The sequence below is a fragment of the Stegodyphus dumicola genome, chromosome 6 (assembly GCF_044657685.1).
Source record: "Stegodyphus dumicola isolate Sdum_Otavi_A_Nest chromosome 6, ASM4465768v1".
NCBI classification, from domain to species: domain Eukaryota; kingdom Metazoa; phylum Arthropoda; class Arachnida; order Araneae; family Eresidae; genus Stegodyphus; species Stegodyphus dumicola.
In genome coordinates, this window is record NC_140773.1 from 94,105,196 (window position 1) to 94,130,206 (window position 25,011).

Genomic DNA, 25,011 nt, shown 5'->3' on the forward strand with positions numbered 1-25,011 from the left:
TGAAGGTAATAAAGATGATTTAAATAGAGTTCTTTCAACAATGAATTCTATTGATCCTGCTATTCAGTTCACTTTTGAACTTGAGACTTGCAATTCTCTTCCGTTTCTCGACATTCTGGTCACACGTAACACATCCAACTTCAGTACTACAGTTTACCGTAAACCTTCATCGGTTTGCCTTCCACCACACTTTAAATCATGTCATCCGACTAAACAAAAGTTAGCTTCATTTTATTCCTATGTTTTCCGTGCTCTTCAAGTTTGCTCCTCCAAACTAGCCCTTGATGAAGAACTAAATTATTTAAAAGCAATAGCTATTGACAGGGGCTTTTCACCCAACATTATTAATCAAGCAGTTAAAAAATTCTCATCTCAACACACTAAAAGCCACACTCTTATTTTAGGAGATTATAGAAATTCTGTTGTCATTCCCTTCTTTCCATCAATTAGCTATAAAGTTGCACATATTTTGCAGAAATTTAACTTTCGGGTTGTTTACTCTCCCATCAATAAAATTCCAACTTCTATACTCAAGGACCCCATTCCGGATATGAATTCCTGGGGTATTTATAGGATTCCTTGCCAGTGCGGTTTAATTTACATTGGCCAAACTAAGAGAGCCTTAAAATTTCGCGTCAAAGAACATGAGGCATATGTTAGAAAAAAGGAAACACAGAAGTCTTCTGTTGCTCAACATTGTTGGTCCGAAAATCACACTTTCAATTTTTCTGCTGCCAAAATTATTCAAAAAACATCTTCCATTGGAGAACTGGATTTTCTAGAGGCATTTCACATTCATAAAAATCTTTCTGTTCTAGTTAACGATCCTAATTCCAATCCAAATTTGCCTTCGGCTTTTAGAGAAATTATGTTTTAGTTCTGGTTTCGCCAACAGATGGCGCCACTTGCTTATTCTTGTCCAGGTTTACTTATCTTATCTAAACATTATTTCCTATCTTTTTCATTTGCGGTTTTGCAGCTGAAGATGATGGTTCGGTAAAACCATCGAAACTAGTCCTGTGAAAATTTTGTAAATTAACGCTGATTTTTGTTGTTTGACTTCTGAATTAGTATTTATTCGGCGTGTTATTGTGTCTTAAGATCTAATTATTTTCTAAAAACTGAACTGCAAACCGAAATCAACGCTTTAGAGCAAATAAAACTTCTCTACTTACAGTAAACAACTACGACGTGCGAATAAAGTGCGATTTAAAGAGACATCATAAATCACGGCATTCGGAAACATTTATTTCCGCGTTTGTTTATATAATCAAAAACACGTGTATGTGAGTCATGCTTCTCTCATTTCGAGTAGAATGTCTAATGTACATGTATCTGAAACCATAGGTACATACAGTGCCATCTTGTGGCAGAAATTATAGTTCTACAAACGTTCCAAAGTACTGGCACAAATACGTGACAGTCGTAGAGAACGGAACAATCCTCTGGCACGCCTGTGTGTCGGCCGGTAGGTAAGTGTGTTCGTTGCTGGCACGTATACGTGACAGTCGGCGCGAAGGGGTTAAATAAATGTATTATATACTTTTGGGTAATGTTAACTTGTCTTCAATAAAAGAATTCACCATTTTATGAGAGTGTGTAAATTAATAATTAGTGTTCAATAGCTCCTCTCATTTCGCATTGTTTGGTCAACTTCCATTACACATATGTCAAATCAGAATTATTCTTTCTTCTACCCGTTAAATCAATCCCGCCCTTCTCCTAACAAATTTGTATCCAATAGTATGCTACTTGGCATTGTTAGTGTCTAATGTACGACTCCTAAATAAGCTTTCAAATTGCCGTAATAAGGCAAACATGACCCCCACCGTGTTTTATAGTCACTAAGGTTTTTGCAAACTAGAAATTTAAATAAATATAACCTATATCTTCACCAAAATTGAAACCAAGCTATTTTTCAGCTGAATGGGCTGACTACTACACCAAATGGATGCCTGAGTTTAAGATACTTAATTCCTCTTATTTCTTTATAATTAAAAGCCGAGTGTTGGAAGAAGGAAATACGATAGATAGTTCGACTACCGGCTCTGATTAGAAAGTACGCATGACGAATTCCTTTGTGTGCTTCATCCAAGGCTCTCCTGTGAGGTTTTCTTTGGATGGGTTTCTTTCCTCTCTTGTCATGGCTTTTATGAAAGGCTTATAACCACAGTTATTTCTCAGAGTTATGTCCGGAGACAGGTAGGTTTCAAATTGGTGGCTCAGATATGATTACCGGATGCTGGCTTGGAGTCGTCGATGATGGATTTCACAGCATACTCAATCGCACATTTCTTGGGCTTCAGAGATAGCGGATTTTTTTCCTGAGGATTACGCCATTCAGTTGTCCTTGTGACCTCTGCTTGTCATTGAACGTTATTAATGTTTCGTCAAACTAATTCAAAGACTTTGTCAGTATATCTGCGAGCAGCTCAGCTCTTGCTGCGTTCTAGAGAAATCTAATAAAACTTGAAACATGAATTTTTCGCATCTGCTTCCTACGCAGCGCAGTCTTTGGAGACCCACGAAGGCTCATAGCGAAGAATTGTTGTCCACAATATTTTAATTCAGAAGCCATTGCAATCATTAGGGATTTTTCCTAATATGAGTAAAAAATATTGAAAGCTCTATCGTGTACTTAGTTAAAAATGAACTTATGTCCTGCCAGTTGGATGAATCTGATAACCATTAAATCACAGGAACGCATGAGAAGAATGCCGTTAAGTCGTTTCAACAAGTCTTTTGCAAGTATTTACGAGGATAAATACAGGAACCCAAGCCACACAAATGAGTTTGGGCGTGTGAAGATCTATCTGCAAAAGCCAACAATGAACCATGTATTCATTGTTTGTCAGTGCACTTCACACTAGAATAATAGCATAAAAACTCTCGTGGTGCTGCTAGAAAGACAGGACAGCCTATACAAGGTTCTGGATTGAAAAAAAAAGCATTCTTTGTCGATCGATTAAATTTGTAGATCATCTTTAATAGGTCCTTGTTGCTACATTAGACGTATATATATATACACATTAGTCATATATATCTATAATATTATTAGGCATATATATATATAGTATGTATATATAGGCCTAATGTATATATAGGCATATACGAGTATATATATAGAGAGAGTTTGCTGTCTTATCAAGATGCACTACTGTTTTTTAATGTTTCATTTGACAAGCATATTTAACATGACTGATTAACATATTTAATATTAGAACTTGTTTCAGACGACTATCATATTTAATATTAGAAAATACGCAAATGTATTTAATCAGGCTCCTTTTGTATTTTTAGTCTCCTGTCTATGAAAAAACGATTTAGTTAGTGTTCGGTTTAATATAGCGTCCTCTTGTGAGAGGAGCCAAATTTAGTTTAATTGGTTGTTTAAGAATGTACGCAGCGGACCTATGGTGCGTTCGCTCGTTCCACTTTGTCTGGGCTAATATAGCACCTAACTTGTAACCTTGTACATTATGTAAATAATTAAATATTTGTGTGGCCTACTTACTTAGTTTTATTTTGGAACCAGTGCCATTACATCTCGTAACTCATAGCATTTTATACCAAACAATTAGAATACCACTCTTATTCCTAGATTTATTTGAATTTCGCTTCTTTTAATATTATTCATGAGAAAATTGTTTTTCTTCGGCATAAAATAATTGCTTTTGTTATTAGTGTTATCGGTTACTTTTAAACTGTTGCTAATTTACACTGCTCGACATTGAAAATGCAACTCCAAGAAGGAGTGGTCAGAAATTTATGCAAATTTTAGAGTAGAAGCACGACACTGAGTTATGCAAACGATGTGAAATGCGCAGCTCTCCGAAGCACGTGGAGTAAGATATAAGGGAAGGGACGTGCAGAATGGGCAATATTCGTGTCGTTATTTCTGCCAGACGAATTATCAAAATTGGTTTATTGGTTTTTGTCCCGGAGGTGATCTGTAATAGGAGAGAATGCTAGGCCGCCATCAACGAAGGCACTTCCAGCAGATAGACGATTTTACAAGGGGTATGGTGATCGGGCTATGAAGGGCGGGTTCGGCCTTACGTCAAATCGCAGCTGATACCCATATGGATGCGAGCACGGTGCATCGGCTATGTCGAACATGGTTGGAACAAGGAAATGTGGGAAGAAAGAAGGGTGCAGGTGCAGCCAGAGTGACGTCAGCACTCGTGGATCGAAGTATCCACCGACAAGCTGTGGCGGTCCCGCAAGTCACTTGTACCGCGATTCTGCAGCATGTGCAGGATACCCTGGATGTTCCCGTGTCGACCAGAAACATTTCCCGTCGATTGTTTGAATGTGGCCTGCACTCACGACATCCGTTAAGAAGACTGCCATGACCCCACAGCATAGACGCCGACGTTTAGAATGGTGTCGAACTGGAGGGATGTGGATGACAGAATGGCGAAACGTCGTGTTCTCAGATGAGTCACGCTTCTGTTTATCCAGTGACAGTCGCTGCATACGTGTGCAGCGTCGGCGTCGAGACAGATCTAATCCGGCAGTAACTGTGGAACGCCCCACCGCGCGACAACGTGGCATAAAGGTTTGGGGCGCTATTGCCTACAATTCCAGGTCACCTCAATTTTTCAGCAGGATAATGCCCGACCACACAGTGCTCGCATCTGCTAACATGCTCTGCAAGGTATACAGACGCTTCCCTGGCCACCGTACTCTCCTGACCTTCACCAATCGAACATGTGTGGGATGTAATTGGACGCCGTTTGCAGACTCTTCCCCTGCCTCGTTCAGAAGACGAACTGTGGCAAATGGTTGAAAGGGAATGGAGATCCATCCCTCATGACACCATCCGCACTCTTATTGATTCTATGCCTAGACGTGTTCTTCGTGCAGCGCTGTCTTCGGTGGTCCTACATCCTACTGAGCCGACGCCGGTCTCGCTCTGTATTCTTACTATCATTTTGAAATAAAGATCACTCATTGATGCTTGCTGTCTCTGTCTTTTTTCCAAATTTCATCACTTTCTGACCACTTCTTCTTGGTGTTGCATTTTCAATGTCGAGTAGTGTATTTCTCACTTAAAACGTTACTGATCTGCAACATTATTTCAAAACGTGGTTTAATATTCTAAATCATTCTGTATAAATATGCACATATAGATATGAACCCATAAATTAAAATTTATATCATAAATAAAAGAAAGTGATCAGTATACTGAGAATTTAATTCTTATGGCAATATTTTTGAAGAGAACAGATTATGTTTCTCCATTAAGTGTTTTATGAACATACATTATTCCTCAAAAACACTTCGAAATCCATTTTAAAGTCCTAAGTTTTATATAATACAGATATTGCGAAAAAACGTTCGAATAAGGTAAATATCATGAAATGAATGACATTTTTTTCCTTACAGGAAACTTCAGTAAGAAAGAGGAAAATAAGTAAGTTGCAATATTTTTCATATGCATGCCCAATGTTAAAAATTTTTGTACATCTGTGTATCAGATTGCTGCAAGTGAAATTACCTTCGAATGAACTCGGAATCCCATTGCTTGAACCTAAAGACCTACTACATAGGACACATAATGTTTAAATGTACACATAACTGTCATGAATATAACCAAATATCTCAAGTAACTGTATGCAAGACAATGTTTGTAATTAACATATGTATGCTTATGCATAGATCTTGTATGCCCATGTAAGAGTTATATATCGAAGAAATAATCCCTTCTGTCAGGATGACTTCTAACACTGTAAGACTTCTAGAACAAAGTCAAGTCAATGGTTATACCAGGCGGCGCTCACTTTCAAACATACAGCAAATTAATAACTTTGGATAAGAAATTATGCATCATCCTCCCCACTCTCCTTCCGTTTCCCCAGTAGATTGGCCGTTTTTTCTGGTTTTGGGCAATGATTTTTGTCCACATATACCTTGCCTATGACGCATCCATCAGTTCGGCAGTGCGGAACTTCATTATTTCTAGAGACCCCGGTTTTTAAGAACCTGCTATGACTGAACATGTCACACATTGGTAACTATGCATTAAAATTTTTTTAGATTACACTGATTTTTATTTTTCCTTTTTTAGTCGCATTTAAAATCGGTTGTTTTACTTGCAGTAACCCATTAATCAAGGAATAATGCTCATGCAAGACACCATCTTTTCAGAACTGAATCAAGCTTAATGCAGGAACTTGAGAAAAAGGATAATGTGGTTTATAAAAATTTAGCATAAAAACATAACTATGTGGTTTTAGTATAAAAACATAAATATGCTCTTTGCAATATTTTTAAAAAGCATTTATGTATCATTTATGTTTTTATTAAATATGTACATTTATTAAAGACATTTAAAGCATATAATGTTTCTATGAAATTAAAATACTTAGTAGGTAATCTTATAATCTATATTTTTCGCTGTCATAACCCTTTCACTTTAAATCCGGGAATGCACATTTTCTTGCAGTGTACAAATGCTTATTTAAAATACTTTTCTATTAAAACATTTATTTTGCCTTTTTTATGCATTTTTAATAAACTGCGATATTTTATAAATCATTTGGACTCATAAATTGGATTTATTACATTTATCCTGCTTGCTTTCCATCCTATGTTGCCAGTGCATTAAAGTCCACATTAATGTCGGAATTTTTGCGCAGTTTTGTTTACGATGGGCAGCTTTGCTATCGAATTGATTAGAATTATTCAAATATATTTGAGAAAACAAGAATAAGCTTCAAGAAATAAGTTTTGAAAACTAAATACCTTGAGAAAAAATGAATTTCCTTCTTATTTTCTCATAAATGTTTGCTTCAGAAGTAATTTTTCTTCACATTCCAAGCAAAAAGATAACTCATTGGCATAGAAGTTTTGAATTTTAGCATATTTCTTATCAGCTTGAAATCAAATAAGATGTATAACCTGATGATGGGGGGGGGGAATAGCTTAACGCAGTTGATGACAGAAAGCAATCGTGTCTCATTTTCAGTAGCAGAAAATTTTGCTTATATACGCCTCTGATATATCCTTCAATTCTCATTGTTGAAAAAATAAGTGTAAGAAACTGACGTCTAAAATATATAAAAAAAAGCTGTAACATTTTTATAGCTTTAACATAAGAAAATTAATTCGAGAAACAAACATTGTTAAAAAAACACAATTTATATTTTTGTTAAATTTTATGGGTAATTTAGATATTTATGGAATATAATTCTTTGTATTATAACATTTTAAAAGCTTATTTGAATGTACTTTTAATTAATTAACTTAGTAAAAAGTTAAGCACACTGTCTCAAATATTCTTTTTAACTTTAGCTACGAAACATCAAAGAAAAGCGAAACAGCATTTCAAGATTGCAGTGCAAAAAGTCCAGATATAATACCTCTCTCTGTAGACGCTGATGGTAAGTAGTAATATTCATGTTATTTATAGAGGTTGTAAGAATTATGTTAATTTTATTAACAGTTAAATTTTAAGTTCCTTTCCTGTCAAATTCTTAACTTCAACTTACTACTTCCGGCCAGAACGTAGTTTTAGAATCACGTCTGAATACATAATGAGGAAGAGCGGTATTTAACCGCGAAGTTCTTTGGTCTTAGCGAGAGAGAATAAGAGTTTCTGATTTATGGGCGTCTGTCTTTTGGCTACTCTCTCTCTCAAAGCTGTTATTACGCTCGGCCGTACTCAGGCCGTTGATAGCTTCGCAGTTATCTGGTGTTTAAGGGGCCAATTGCTTTAGAAAATTGATAGCTTCAGCTATATTTCTTTAGTTAATCTTAGTTTTAGTTTAATTCTTAGTCTCTTAAGTTCAAGCTCAACTGTCGGCTTTGATTGTACACTCCAAGACTGAGTTAGGTTAAATCTTACTGGAATAATAAAGGGTTAGTTACCCTTCCATCTTGTTGTTTCTTGCCACACGAACGTAAGCGATTATTCGCTAACTAGTTCTTAAGATTCGTCACTTTCTACAGTAATTGAGAATTACACTTAGTGAAAGTCTTACAAAATTATAAATAATTATTCTGTTAAAGCATAAAAAAAGTAATTTTAATTAATTCTTTACTCAAGGCAACTACAAAGGGCTATACAACCGCCTATAGATTTAATAGTAAATCAAATACAGTTAATATAACAGGTGGCCATAATTAAACTGACAGTGCTCACGGTGTTCTGTAGCGCGATCTATTTGCGAGAATGACGTCACATTTTGTAGGAAGATTAAACAAGACGGGGGACGAAGGATTCCGCGAATAAAAAAAATAGTTAAAAAAAGTCACCGCTAGGAAATATTTGGCGCTGTGTAATGGAAAATAGAGTGTTAACAAATGCAAATCAATACAGGAAATTACCTTTTATTTTGCATTCAAATGAGGTTAAATGTGGCTGCCGTTGTTGTGGACCACATATTGCATTCTGTGCACAGTATACACAACAGCAGAAAGTAACATGTCTGCAAGAATCTCCCGTACAGTCCGTGATATGTTATCCTCCAACGTAGCCAGGTCCTGGACCACTCCTTGATAGACCTTGAACTTAAGGTAACCCCATAGCCAGAAGGCGCATGGGGTAAGATCAGGCGACTGAGGTGGCCATGCAGTTGGAAAGTAGCGGCTAATGACTCTTTCTGTTGTGAATTTCTGTCGTAGCATCTGTTGCACCCGTACAGCAACGTGTGGAGTGCATGACAATGATTTCCCCCAGGCATCATCTTTGCTGAAGTGTCAGAATGACAAAGCTGTTCAACATGTGGCAATATTTCTCTCCGGTAACAGAACAGGTTTTCGGTCCTGTCGGGGGTGAAGTTCTCATAGGAGAGTGGACCTACGATAAATTCCGCTGTGAACCCACACCAAACAGTTACCTTTGGTGAATGTAAGGGAATTGCTGTGACTGCATGTGGCGATTTGTAATCCCAAATTTGGCAGTTCTGAGTATTCACAGTTCCGTTCAAGTAAAAGTGGGCCTCGTGTCCCCATAAGATTTTCCACGGCCAAGCATCATCCACCTCCATTCTGGCAAGAAAGGTGAGAGCAAAAGTCAATCGCTTATCATGGTCGGGGTACAGTATCTCCTGTACACGGCTGATCTTGTACGGATAGAAGTTGATAATCTTTCGTAAGATTTTCCATACCGTACTGTAAAGCATATCTATATTCCATAAGGCATATCCATAATAAAAGGTAATTTTATTCCGTATTAATTTGCATTTGTTAACACTCTATTTTCTATTACACAGCGCCAAATATTCCCCTAGCCCTGACTTTTGGAACTAATTTTTTTTCGGGGAATCCTTCGTCCCCCGTCTTGTTTAATCTTCCTACAAAATGTGGCGTCATTCTCGCAAATAGATCGCGCTACAGAACACTGTGAGCACTGTCAGTTTAATTATGGCCACAAGGTATATATATACATCTTGAAATATGACCAAGAGCTTACAGGAAGCATAATTAAAGTACACGTTCAGGTACAGCTAAACGTATGGGGGATGCAATGTACCATGGATCAGCTGGTAATGCCTTTCTATACAAACTAACCTAATTTTTTTTCAAACTTGGAAATGCGCAACAGAAGCTTTCTAAATGATCTAGACCAGCGGTTTTGAACTTTTTGGCTAACGCGTACCAGCTAAACAAAAACATAAAAACGTTAGTACCACCACTACATTTTACAATGATTATTTTTCAATTTCTTAAAAAAATGCTTAAAAAAATTTCTGTACAGGGTTTTTCTCATCGTTTAGTCTGTCACCTTTATTTATTAAATATCATGTTCTTCGCACTAAAAATAAAATTCAATTCAACAGAAATATTACAATATATTTAAAGGAATATATCTTAAGAATTTCTAGTCTCGCGCGCTGGAGATAATTTTTTTTTCCGTACAGTGTTGCCATTGCTCGCTCTGAAATTGTTGAGTTTGTTAATCAAAAATTCGTTAAAATTCGGGTTACAAATTATGAAATCGATAATAAAACAAATTCCAAATTAAGGCTCCCAGATACCCATATTCGGTGGAGGATTACGTTATTCAAAATTGGATATCTGTAGGTACCGTTGTTTGATCACAATGCGAAAAACATACATACATTTATGCAGATTCTCCATTATTTAATTTCTTTAAATATAACACAAGGCGATAATATTGAGTGGCTACAATTTGAAAAGTGAAACAGACATTTAAGTTTTCAACCCAAAATGTCAAAACGAAGTTACTTTAGGCTAAAAAGAAAGAAAGAGTATTTTCCACAATACCATTAAATTTGAAAGGAAATATAAAATTATAAAAATAAAAAATAAAAATTTTGGCGATTTATCAATTGTCACTTTTCCGCTTAGTCAATCCTAGCCATTTTTCAGTTTTGAAAAATCTAGCTTTGTTTTATTATTTTTTCAAAAATATTTAAATGCACGAGAGTTTTTCAAAACGCGCGACAATGTTCTCAAATCACGTAGAAATCTAAAGAATACAAAATACCTACAGTTAGAGACAGCAAATAGACGCAGAAAGAATGATTCTCATTAAAAATGGAGCAATATGAGCCCGGAAATGGCGATATAAAGTGCTGATATGCTAATAAATCGATAAACTCTAATAGAATTAATGAGATATTATTATCTTTTTCATAGGAACTTATTTTTATTTCCTATTAAATACAGCATCTATTCCTATCACGCCTTTTAAAAACATCATTTGTGGGAAATTTTGTTATGTCTACGGCTAAGAGAATATTTGTGAAACGTACAACATGGAAGAACCACGAAATCTGCCATGCAGACAGATCGATCGCCTCTTGCTTGCAACTTTTTACTTTGAACGAATGTTGTGTAGCGAATTTAATTTCATTAAGTGATTCATAAAAATCAAAATTTTAATTTGTAATTATTCAAAATTTGAGCTACACAAGTTTGGTTATATTCCTTTTGGGCCTATTAACTCTAGTGTAATATATTTTGGCTTTCCGAGTTTACGCGAACTGCGTCTTGAGTCTTGTACACGCAAACAATGGATAAGTGAATTTTTTCACGTAATAAACTCAGTTTTTCATGTCAAAAATTAATTTGATTTCTTAGTATTTAATATCATTAGTTGCAGAAAAATTAGCCCTTTAATTTGGCATAACTTTCGTTTTTCTAACTTTAATTGTATTTCAGTTATGAGCTTTAATTAGTAGATTTTTTTTTCGTTTGCTTGGGATTTAGTTAAAGGGGGATGAAATGCCTTCCTTCCGGTTGAAAAGTCACTTTTTGCGAGTTTTCAGCGTTCTTTCGTTGGGACCCTTGCAGGGTTGTTGAAATTCCTAATTTCCCCCTGTCACAGGTGGTGTTTATTTGGCGAGGGTTTGGCGACATAGATTTTCCGTTGAGGTTTCAAAGTAGTGGTTTTGGCGAGTTTGATAACATGACGGTAAGCTGTTGTTGCAACTATTTTAACTTTCGGCGAATAATGGGTTGTGCCAACTTGGCAGTCCGGCGCTTTCCCTTTTAACGGGTTGTTTTGTGGGACGAGGTCACTTTTACACTTTTTGACACTTCTTTTGCCCTTTGAATTGCATCTGCCGGAGGCGACAGATGACTCCGACGAAGAAAATGGAGCTTCGCCCCGATAGACCTACGGGCCTCTTGGCTAAGCGCTTTGAGCGCGGGCCGTAGGTATGGGCATCTATGTCTTCGCAAAAATTTCGAAATTCTTTCATCAGTTTTTTTTTTTTTTTTTTTTTTTTTTTTTTTTTTTTTTTTGGTGCGTGTTTGTGTATCTCAAGAAAAATATACAGAAGTAAATTTCTAGAAAAATGATGCGTGCTCCCAGCTCACCCATATGATTCGTCGCTTTACTCTGAAACAGAGCGTTAATTTACAACCGTTGCTTTTGGAACCTGTTAGAATTTGATTCCTCATTTCCCGCTGAAGATGTCAGGGAATTGGTTTGAAAGTTAGTTCCTGTTAATTTCCTCGTATCTCCATATCCGGGACTGTATTCAATTATTTGGCCTGTTTAGATCCTCATTTGTTCATCATAATCTTCTAGTATCTCCAAATCCGGAACTGTATTTCACTTATCTTGCCGTACTGGAACCTCATTTGTTCATCCTAAAATCTACTAGAACTTCTAGGCTACCGTAATGTCTCCATACAATTCGACGAACTTTTTTTTCCCTTCAACAGGCTGCCAGCATTCCTCATGAGCTTCAATGGATTTTTTTTTTTTTTTTTGTTGTTGTTGTTTGATTTCCCTCTGCTCAGCGAACAGATAAGTTCTTTTCTTTTTTTGGTTAATTCTTGGTTAGTTAAATATTATAGATTTCTGTAGTTAAAATTATTGAATTAAATTAATTTGTTGAACCTTAAATTTTTTGTAGTTGATAACTTTATCCTAACTCTATAGAAATCATTTTTCTTTGGTATACCAATTAAGTAAAAGCATTAAATTGAATAAAGATTTATAACCTTATTAAAATTATTGTAACTTAACTTAATGATTAAGAAAATTAAGTTCTTCAGGAAATTATTTAATTGAATTTTTTTTTGAATTACTCATTGGTGAGGATGATTTGTAATAGTGCTTGTATTAGAGCATTCTTGCTTCTCTCAGGACGAACTTGTTTGTAGAAGAGTAAATGTGTCAGTACTTATCTTTATCCGGTTAAACCATATTTAATTAATCAAAAGAAAAAAAATTAAATAATAAAAATTATTATGTGCAATAATAGTATTTAAATGAAGGTATTGAGTGCAATATTAAGCAATATTTTTTGTTGTATTGATGAATTCTGTGTGAAGTGGAAAGTGTAACTTGTTAAATTTATTTTTTTTATTATTTTCTCCCCGGGGAGGGTAGTGTTCTTAAATTTATAGTTTATTTTGGTATGTTTTACCAGATTTGCAATATTAAATTTAATAGTAATTACAAGGATGTTAAAAAAATAATTACTCAGAAATGTTGGTTGTGTAAAACAATAGTTCAAATTTTGTTGATTATATTTTGATTTTTTTCAACTAATGGATATATATATAATTTGCATTAATAGTTAAATAAATAAGTTTTTCTAGATCATTCTAAGGTTAAATTTATTTTGTGTGTTCATGATTTTTACCAGTCTTTACTCAAATGAATTTTAAGGGTTAATCCGGAATAAACACAACGCAAAATTTTTTCAACTTTATTGTTACTAGTATTTTTCTGTGGTAAGAGTATTCTGGTGTTATGGTAAATTAGTAGGGTATCCTTTTGGTAACTTAGGAAAATTAGAAGGGTAAAAACTTAGGAAAAAAAAAACTCCATAACATTTTTGGTGGCGTGACCAGGATCATAACATTTTTGGTGCCGTGAACCTTTGAGCTAAATTTTAGCACTTAACAATTTTTGTTGTGCTGTTTATTTTTGCACCACCTTTGGCTTGCTCTTATAGTGGAACTTAATTTTGACTTGAGACTGGTGATTGTCATGTGTACTATTGCATATTTATGTGAAAGTTTTCTTCCACATGTCTAGGCTTTTTACTGAAACCCTACTCGTTAGTTAGTTACAGTGACAGGCCTATACAGTGGTTGTATTACTGTGCTTATTTTATACTTATTGTTTGAGGTTGCATACCAGATATGTACTACTGATACACATTTGGACTTTTAAACTATTGTATCCAACACAAACATTTTCACGCAGTACCTGTTTAGTTAAGTATTTTCTTTTTGTGCAAAATTTTGGTATTGCAATTTTACATATTGATTTTGAGGATTACTGTTTCACACTTTTGCAACTGTATGTTTGCAACATAAGGTTAAAAGGCACGCGTGTTAATCACACATTGGGATACATCCCTACTTTATGTGCTTGCAATTACTGATATCCTTTTATCATCACTTTTCAGTTTTGGTGAGAATTGCATTTGTGTTAATGAATTGATTTTTTTTTTCTTTTTTTTCTTATTGCTTTTTGAGTGATCATTTTGAAGAATTTTAATTTTAATTAATTGAATTAGTGTCAGAGCAGTATTTTTGTGTTCAGGATTTAGTAATTTTTCTTTTAAAACCTCTTGAGATGTGTTATTGGATTTGATTTCCATGGAATCAGTACCTAATTGAATTGAGTTAAAAATTTGGATTTTTGAAATGTTGAAAAATCTGAAATGTTTGTTTCTTAAAGTAAAATTTGGTTAGATTTGTAAAGTTGCGCGGGACCAGTGATAGTTTATTTAGGGATTGATTGAATTTTTTTTGGAAGTTAATTTTCAGCCGGAGTGAAGTTTCTTGTTTAGCTTTCTGAATTTGAGTAATTGAATTTCTACCTAGTTTGTGAATTTTGTGAACATTTATTGCTGTCTGAGAAATGTATGAAAACAGTAAATTAGAGAGTTTTGCATTTTACAGCAAAATTTTGAATTGTGAATTTTGGGAAAACAAAGATTTTTTGGAAACGTAGAGTTGGTTTTGTTTGAAATTTTGGAAATGTAGTTAAAAGGTATTATTCTTACTCATAGTTTTGGCTTTTCAAGTAGTTTTAAAGGTAGATTCATAGTGAGGTTATTTGTGAGTGGTCTAACATTGGTTTTAACAGTGATTTTTTTTTTTTTTTGGTTTGTCAATTTTTGAGCTTAATAGCTTTTTGTTTTGAGTTTTAATTTAATTTTTTTTTTTTTTTTTTTTGGTTGAACTTCTTGCAGTGTTGCAGTATCTTTAAAAGTGGATGTGAAATGTATTTTGGAAATTTAAACTTTGATACTAGTGGAAGTGAAAATTTGTTTTGAGAAGTTAAACTTGATTTTGTGATATTAGAAATTACTTATGTGAGTTTAGTGTTGTGGAGACTTTGAGAAGAATTTTGATTGGATTTTAGGATTTTAAGAGTAATTAACTCCACTGAGTTTGTACTGAGTTTCTGTTTTCAAGTTGGTTGTCTTTCAAAAACTTTTTCTTTTCTGGTCTCTGGTTATACTGTGTGGTTACTAAAAAATTTGTGATTGCTCTTGAGGCTTAGTGTATTTCAAAGAGTTTTTGTTTTGAAGTGGTTTAAGGAGAAATATAGAATTGAGTTTTGTGGGATTATGGATTTTGAGATTTTGAGTTGAGATTTTTTTTTTTTTTTTTTTTTTTTTTTTTTTGTGTGTGTGTGTGTGTAAACACTTCCCTCTTGTTTGCTTTTGCAGTTTTGTGCCTGCAGTTTTGTAGTTTTGAAGTGAAGTTGTCATGCTTACGATTGCTACCTAGAGTGCAATGCATACTCTTCTTTTCTTTAATTACTCTCCAGGAGCTAGACTTTGAGAACATTGGTGCAGCATTATTTTCTTTAAAAATTGTGGCAAACCCCTTTTGTTGGACACTTTCTTGTTTACGTGTAAATTCTGTTTGTAACCTGCTTCAGTTCTGTTTTGTTGGATTCATTTTGGCAATTTTCTGAATTTGATTTTTTTTTTTTTTTTTTTTGGTTTGAGCTTGAATTGGTTATGAATTTGATTTTTTTTAAGAGTGTTAGTTTTGTTTTCTTGAAAGAATAGTTAAAGGTTTTTCTTCCACATTTTACAACTGGTTTGCTCTAGGAGTTGTCTGCATTTGGTGAATTTCTTTTGGTTTTCGGTTTCGAGTTCTTGACACAATAGTGTTTTGTTTTTAAGGATTTTTTCGGCTGGTCCGAATTTTAATTTCCTTGTTTCCAAGTAAGTTTGTCTAAATTTTTTCCCCTTTTGCTTCTAGATGCGTTCTAGTTTTTTCGGCTTAATTTTTTTTTTGGTCAAGTTTCTCTTTTCCGTTCCTAGGGGTGTTCTCCGTTTATTTCAGCTTCTGGTTCAGTTCAGTGTGTAATTTTTTAGGATTTTTTTTTGTGTCACTGTTGGTTGACTGATTTATTAAGGTGTAATTTTCACTCACATGTGATTTTTTTTTTTTGTGGTTTCTGTACCTATGTTAACTTGTTTTGCAAATGGATTTTTTTTTTTTTTTTGTGGCACTTCACTCCTGCTGCTGTTTAATTGGTTATTCGAGTTGGAATTAGATTTTGAATTAAATTGATTTAAACTTTGTGCTTTGTAATTGAATTTTAATTTTTTTTATCACTGCTCTCCGTGACAACTAGTTTTGAGTTGATTATTAGTTTGGCGATTAACATGTGGTAATATTATGTACTCTTTTTTTTTCTCTTCGTATTTAGTAACTTATGTAAACCTTTTCCGTTGTCTGTTTGTCTTAAATTTTTTTCGATCATAGGAGGGAATGTTGTGTAGCGAATTTAATTTAATTAAGTGATTCATAAAAATCAAAATTTTAATTTGTAATTATTCAAAATTTGAGCTACACAAGTTTGGTTATATTCTTTTTGGGCCTATTAACTCTAGTGTAATATATTTTGGCTTTCCGAGTTTAGGCGAACTGCGTCTTGAATCTTGTACACGCAAACAATAGATAAGTGAATTTTTTCACGTAATAAACTCAGTTTTTCATGTCAAAAATTAATTTGATTTCTTAGTATTTAATATCATTAGTTGCAGAAAAATTAGCCCTTTAATTTGGCATAACTTTCGTTTTTCTAACTTTAATTGCATTTCAGTTATGAGCTTTAATTAGTAGATTTTTTCTTCGTTCGCTTGTGATTTAGTTAAAGGGGGATGAAATGCCTTCCTTCCGGTTGAAAAGTCACTTTTTGCGAGTTTTCAGCGTTCTTTCGTTGGGACCCTTGCAGGGTTGTTGAAATTCCTAATTTCCCCCTGTCACAGGTGGTGTTTATTTGGCGAGGGTTTGGCGACATAGATTTTCCGTTGAGGTTTCAAAGTAGTGGTTTTGGCGAGTTTGATAACATGACGGTATGCTGTTGTTGCAACTATTTTAACTTTCGGCGAATAATGGGTTGTGCCAACTTGGCAGTCTGGCTCTTTCCCTTTTAACGGCTTGTTTTGTGGGACGAGGTCACTTTTACACTTTTTGACACTTCTTTTGCCCTTTGAATTGCATCTGCCGGAGGCGACAGACGACTCCGACGAAGAAAATGGAGCTTCGCCCCGATAGACCTACGGGCCTCTTGGCTAAGCGCTTTGAGCGCGGGCCGTAGGTATGGGCATCTATGTCTTCGCAAAAATTTCGAAATTCTTTCATCAGTTTTTTTTTTTTTTTTTTTTTTGGTGCGTGTTTGTGTATCTCAAGAAAAATATACAGAAGTAAATTTCTAGAAAAATGATGCGTGCTCCCAGCTCACCCATATGATTCGTCGCTTTACTCTGAAACAGAGCGTTAATTTACAACCGTTGCTTTTGGAACCTGTTAGAATTTGATTCCTCATTTCCCGCTGAAGATGTCAGGGAATTGGTTTGAAAGTTAGTTCCTGTTAATTTCCTCGTATCTCCATATCCGGGACTGTATTCAATTATTTGGCCTGTTTAGATCCTCATTTGTTCATCATAATCTTCTAGTATCTCCAAATCCGGAACTGTATTTCACTTATCTTGCCGTACTGGAACCTCATTTGTTCATCCTAAAATCTACTAGAACTTCTAGGCTACCGTAATGTCTCCATACAATTCGACGAACTTTTTTTTCCCTTCAACAGGCTGCCAGCATTCCTCATGAGCTTCAATGGATTTTTTTTTTTTTTTTGTTGTTGTTTGATTTCCCTCTGCTCAGCGAACAGATAAGTTCTTTTCTTTTTTTGGTTAATTCTTGGTTAGTTAAATATTATAGATTTCTGTAGTTAAAATTATTGAATTAAATTAATTTGTTGAACCTTAAATTTTTTGTAGTTGATAACTTTATCCTAACTCTATAGAAATCATTTTTCTTTGGTGTACCAATTAAGTAAAAGCATTAAATTGAATAAAGATTTATAACCTTATTAAAATTATTGTAACTTAACTTAATGATTAAGAAAATTAAGTTCTTCAGGAAATTATTTAATTGAATTTTTTTTTGAATTACTCATTGGTGAGGATGATTTGTAATAGTGCTTGTATTAGAGCATTCTTGCTTCTCTCAGGACGAACTTGTTTGTAGAAGAGTAAATGTGTCAGTACTTATCTTTATCCGGTTAAACCATATTTAATTAATCAAAAGAAAAAAAATTAAATAATAAAAATTATTATGTGCAATAATAGTATTTAAATGAAGGTATTGAGTGCAATATTAAGCAATATTTTTTGTTGTATTGATGAATTCTGTGTGAAGTGGAAAGTGTAACTTGTTAAATTTATTTTTTTTATTATTTTCTCCCCGGGGAGGGTAGTGTTCTTAAATTTATAGTTTATTTTGGTATGTTTTACCAGATTTGCAATATTAAATTTAATAGTAATTACAAGGATGTTAAAAAAATAATTACTCAGAAATGTTGGTTGTGTAAAACAATAGTTCAAATTTTGTTGATTATATTTTGATTTTTTTCAACTAATGGATATATATATAATTTGCATTAATAGTTAAATAAATAAGTTTTTCTAGATCATTCTAAGGTTAAATTTATTTTGTGTGTTCATGATTTTTACCAGTCTTTACTCAAATGAATTTTAAGGGTTAATCCGGAATAAACACAACGCAAAATTTTTTCAACTTTATTGTTACTAGTATTTTTCTGTGGTAAGAGTATTCTGGTGTTATGGTAAATTAGTAGGGTATCCTTTTGGTAACTTAGGAAAATTAGAAGGGTAAAAACTTAGGAAAAAAAAACTCCATAACATTTTTGGTGCCGTGACCAGGATCATAACACAAAGTTCAGATCGCAAAAATTTAGGAGTGTTTGATAAAAACTCAATCAGGATGTTGGGGTTTTAATTTTTGAATTTAATAGTTAAAAATACTTAGCTTCTTTTGCGTACCACCTATTTTTCTCTTGCGTACCACTAGTGGTACGTGTACCACTAGTTGAGTACTCCTGATCTACGTAGACTCTAGGGTTTACCTATTATGGTACATTGTGCAATCCCACCATAACCCCTCACCCAGAATTTAATTAAAAGTAATGATTTAAGATATAAAGAGATTAAAATATTTTTTCAATACAATTTAAAATTCACAAATTAAATTGACCATATGTTTTGGTGTAACAAAAATAAAAGATAAACATAATGAGATAAGTACAGGGTGAGCACAAAACAGTCCCCGGTTTCGAAAGGGGATAACTTTAATACCGAAAGGACTATCTTGCCCAAATTATTAACATAGTTACATAAACTCCTAAACTTTTTGCTGGTATTGATTTGAATCACAAACACTCGATGTGCGCGCCATCTGTTACGCGGGAAACATCGATGCAGTAATTCAGTTCCAACCACACGTTGTAAAGCATATCCGGTGTGATGGAGTTGACAGCAGCACTGATGCTTTCTTGAAGATCATTCAGAGTTGGGGGTAACAATTTCCTCCGTGACGGAAGGTCGGCCAGAATGTCTTTTTCTTTTATCACAAATGCACTTTGTCTCACTAAATGTTTTATGCCACTTCAAAATGAATTTGTGTGTAGGCGGATCAACATCAAAGTTTCGTTTGAACTCACGCTGCACTCTCACAACACTGCTTGTTTTTGCAAATTGCAACACACACCAGCTTCATTGCTGCGGGGTAAACGCCATTTTCGATGTCACTGCCGTCTAGTATTCGAAGTCATGCATAGCAATTCCGCAAAGAAAAGAAAGGAAAAATATTTGTTTATCCGCAACTGAGTTGTGGATATTACATTTATCAACATATCCAAGTAACTGTTAATTTTATGACACCTTGAAATCAGGGACTGTTTTTGTGCTTAACCTGTATAATAAGTAACACAGTGTTATAATGAACTGTATTAATAATACTAAAGAGATGTCTACGGGATTATTACAGTTATAAAAGATTATTACAGTTTATTAAATTCACAAGTGGAATCCTTTTGAACATATTCACAGAATGTAGAAGTTCATTAAATTTATGCAATATGAGAACTTGACAAATATTTAGGCCGTAGAACGAGAGTCGTTGCATAATGTTTTGAAACTTCGGACACTGATATATTTACTTAGATACTTCGGATACTTAGATATTTATCCTTAATTAGAGTTAATTAATATTTACTTCGGATAATTAGATATTTTTCATTAATTAGAACCCCAAAGATAAACATCAGTATTAGAAGTATTAAAAGTCTATCAATCCACATATAAAGTATCAGGAATATCTTGGTATTAAAATTAAGAAAATATTTCTTTATCATAGCAATTTTGAAAAATTTAGGCTTTCACAGTGAAACCCAGGTTGATTAGAGAACAAAATGCACGATCTTAAGAATTTGCATTTTAAATACTATGTCGAATTTCGCATGTCAAGTAACAATATCAAATTCCGTTATTGTAGAATATTTCATATTTAGTAACGGTGCTCCTACATTGCTTTGTTTTCATGCCAAACATTACTTCTATTTTTTAGCAATCTAGAAAATAGAAGTAATGTTTCGCCACTTATACGCTATATTATCATATACCTCTGTAAGCACTATGCTCATAACAAATATAGCAGTCATTTGCATCCGTTACAATATACTACAAATTTTCAGTTTTCGAATCTTAAAAGGATTTTAGTTAACTTCTACCTAGAATTCTTTAGCTTTTAATCAGAATACTATTCATTTTTATTCAAAAGGGTACTCTTTTTTTTTTCTAAGGATAGTATACAGTTCCTGAAAAATTCTTTTCAATTTCCTTATATCTGTGTTATAATAAATTAATTTTAAATAAACTTTAATATTTAATAAAACATAAAATATTTCTTTGCATTTTACTACCGTCTTTGTTTCGGACACTTTTTAAATGCTAAACAGTTTTCGATTGCTTTCTAAATTAATTCTGAACAGTCAAAACACTTATTTCCGTACACTTTACCTTTGAACGTTCTAGATAATCTGGTCCATTCACTGCTTTTATTAGGAAATGAAATTATGTGAAAGATAAATTTAATAATATTGGTTGCTTAGCGGAATTGAATTATGTTTGAACGTCCTCTTTTTTTAAATTTATTGGTAGCATTGCGTAAAACAACATGTAAGTGCACTTTATGTAAATTAGATATTACTTCATTTTCAAGTTAACAAAGTAACAGACTGGAAACATTTGAAGCTTATCAGCTATTTACACTTTAGTATTTTAGGAACATTTAGAAATCAGAATGATCATTATTTATCTTCACATAGCCTTTCATAATTTTGGACTTCTCAGAATGCGTCCTATATAGAAAGATTTCTAAGCAGTTTTCTAGGATACCTTTAAAATAACGTTGCGTTGATAGAGATTGGCAATCCAAATGTCACAGCAATAAATACTTTGTAAAAAAATGGCACCACTTTAGGATAGACAAATAATAGTGAATAAAATCTATGAAAACATTTAATTGAGTTACACACAGTAAAGATGAAAAAGATTCAGAGTCAGGAGGAATCGGATTGATCCCGGAATGCAAGCAGTATTATTCATTATAGTTATAATATCATTTTGGCTAGAAATGCCCTGAGAATCCCTTTGGTCAGAAAGGCTTTAAGAATCTGAGCAACATTTCTGGTCTGCAGTAATCTAATTTATAAACATCCTCAAGTTCTTTAGTATATAATTGAGGTCTTAAAGTATTACAGTAAAATTACTTTATTTGCAAACTGAGACTTTAAACTGAAATCAGATTTCTAGTATTCTATTTGAATTAGGGAGAATTTGAGAATGGAATAGTGAATGGTCATCTATCCACTAGATATTTTATCAAAATCTAGTGAATGATTATCCATCCACTAGATATTTTATCAACATCTTCCTTTCATTTGTAGTTCAGACATACTAATCCGTATATATATATAGTATATATACGGAGTGACCCCAAAGTCCGTTAACATTTGAAATTTCAATTCAATGTAGGTAGACAGGTAAAATTTGACACACATGCTTGGAATGACATAGGGGTTTTATTGAAGCTAAAAAAATGCAAAGGAAGGTCATCATATGGGGCTGGGCAGCAAAATGTCAGTGACGCCACCTGCGAATGGAGTATGAAATGAGCTGTAGTTAGAGAGTGAATCAGTCCTTTCATGACTTTGTCACTTTTCTATCCTCACATCCGGGTGTTGATCACGGTTTGATGTGGATTTAATCACATCAATCGTGATCGGATGCTTTTTCTTCGAGTAAATATGTTGTTCTACTATTCAAACTGTCAGTGTGACAGTTGCGAGGTACGCTGATACATTACAGAATGACATCATCCCTAGTCTGGCTGATAAACAAACACCTGTTGGAAAGTATGACTTTTATGCAGGATGACGCTTCACACCATATTGCATTACGTGTGAAAGATCTCTTGTACACATCGTTTGGGGAGGATCGCGTGCTGAACAGCCACTTTCGTCATGCTTGGCCTCTTGGCCTCTCAGGTCCTCAGATCTCAATCCGTGTGATTATTGGCTGTGGGGTTACTTGAAATCTCAAGTCTACCGCGATCATTCGATGTAATTAGGGATGCTAAATGATAACATTCGACGGCAATTCCTCACCATACCTACAGATATGCTGTTAACAACATTGCCCCTCGACTACAGATATTGTTCATGAATGACGGCGGACACGTTGAACATTTGTTATAACATAACTTTTTTTTTACTAAAAATCACGTTTTATGCTAATTACTGCTTTTATTATCATATTCAGCGCCATTATAAGCACTTTTGTTTTTCTTTCAATAAAACGCCATGAAATTTCAAGCATGTGTGCCAGTTTTTACTTCTCTACCAACATTATTCAGTGAATTACTGAATTTTCAAGTGTTAATGGACCTTTGGGTCTCTATTGCTTTTCTTAACGTAATGTAGCGTTATCAGAGATTCCAGTAATTTTTGTGCATTAGATAGTATTAGATTTTTATATCATGCTATAATAGTACAGATTCAGTACAAATTGTAAGATACACAGTGCTAGAATTTCTCCTGTAAGTCATTTAATTCAGCTTCCATCCGAAAGATTAAAATCAAAAGTGGTAAAATACTTTCGTTAACATACAGATAAAATATATGAGGTGTTTGGCGATTTAGGTGAAAGCGTAAAAATAAGAAAATATTTTTTTCCTGGTTTAATTTTCATAATCATTACTAAGAACACGGATTATTAAAAATGAATATTAGTTTCCGTATATTGTCGACAAAATGTTGTTTGTTTAACCGATAAGCAAATATATTTCCGTGAGTTTCATATTAAAACAAAAGGACAAATTGAATAAACAATATTGCGACAACCTTTGAGCATTGCCTTGGGATTTCCGTAGCCATGGACGAATCAATACACTTCTAGTTTTAGTTTACTGTATTTCTGTTCCCTACTGTTGATTTATTACTCCTATCATTAATTCTTGTTTACTTTTCATACCAACAGAGGTATTGTAATTGCAGGCTTTGTATATCATGCATAAGAGTTTCCTTAACAAGGCTATTATCCGCAGTAGTTTTCAATATCAATTTTCAATACTTGCGTGTGAGTTTTAGCGTGGATTCTATGCAACAGTTATTTGATCCGACCATCTAACTGTTTCTCATATTGCAAATTTTGAATATTTTATAAAGATTTCACCAAAACTTAATACAGATTTTTTAATTCTAAAAGAATCGTACTATAATTTGAGTGCAAATACTTATTTAAGGAGTTTCTATATAAAAGTTCGACGAAATTCATGAAGACAGTTTGAAAGTTTCTTGTACACAGCATTTCCAGTGCATCGATTTAATACATGTATTATACTTTGAATCATTATATAAACTTTCACATTTAAAAAGCAATAGTTGTTGGCTTCAAATTTCTCAATTTTAAAAAAAGGTTGTCATCAGAAGTCCATTTCGAATATTTCAACGTAATATGCTAGTTCCACTAGTTCAGTACAAATTTTCGATTTGATTAAGTATTGCAATTTACAAATCAGACAGACCAAAATAAATTTCCTTTTTATCTAACAGTGTAGGATTAGTTTATAAAAATATTTCATATTGCATGAATAATGTATCGAAACACTGTCATTGAATTGCTTCGATTGTGATCAGTTGCAAGGACCATTTCAACAGTGTTGACTTACTCAAATTAAACCTATCCTAACTGGCCTTATAATATTAAAGCACATTGCGTTACTGAGACACAAAAGTAATAGTTCACATTTTATATCATGGAATGCTGATCGAGAGCATTTATGAAGCTACGAGATCGGCGATTTATATTTTGCTGCATCTTTCAAAATTGAGAAATTTTAGTTTCCCCTAAAAACAGTGATTTTTATATACATTTGAATATTTTATAAAACAGAGCACGTTTAATAATGTGCATTTCATTTTTGGGCACACCAGCAACATTTTTTCTATTACTTGCAGATGTTGCAGATGAATATGTAATAGTGCATAGCATTACTGACCTATCATAATCAAATGCGACATTTTTTATTCAAATACTAAACTTCATTTCGCATCAGATCTGATCTAAGACTGTACACTCATGCAAGAGCAATGTGTTTTATTTTGAGGCACAAATTTTCAAAATGCAAACGTTCAGCCGAATATGATTTCAAGAAGAGCTACGGAAGAGATTAATTCGAAACTAGTTCCCAATAAAAGAAAATATAAGAATATAAAGCAGATTACCTTGAACATAAGAGCTTAAATGAGGTGAAAAGGTGTATGTCAGAACACAATTTTAGTGCCAAGTTCAATTACTTTACTAAAACATTTCATATTATAAAAATGAATTTCCAAGATTAAAAAGTAACTAAAATTGAACAAACGGTCCAACTGCATATAAAGGATAGTTGAAATAAAATGATAGTCGACAGAAAAGCACACCATTTGTTTTGCAAATGGAGTGCCATATGCGAATAAGGAGAAAGTAAAAATGAAGTTGAACATTTCTGTCTCTCCTATTTATGGCTTCTAAGCGAGGTTTCTGAAAGCATAGACCAAAACATCTTAAACGTTTGATGAAAAAAACCTGGGCTGATGATGGAAGAGTCAGCAATGTTTACAAAACTACGCAATTTGAAAGTGTAGAGAAAACATCTTGTAAATAGTGAAGCAATTCAGCTTGCAGC

General features: G+C 33.7%; 1 protein-coding gene across 1 annotated transcript in view; it reads left to right on the forward strand.

Annotated features, from left to right (window-relative positions):
* LOC118198089 (uncharacterized) overlaps positions 1–25,011 on the forward strand; it is a 357,202-nt gene that overhangs the window by 327,490 nt on the left and 4,701 nt on the right. Inside the window, exons 15-16 of the mRNA XM_085819674.1 lie at positions 5,392–5,419; positions 7,300–7,388. Coding sequence (XP_085675800.1) covers positions 5,392–5,419; positions 7,300–7,388 — 117 coding nt within the window. The remainder of the gene's footprint in view (positions 1–5,391; positions 5,420–7,299; positions 7,389–25,011) is intronic.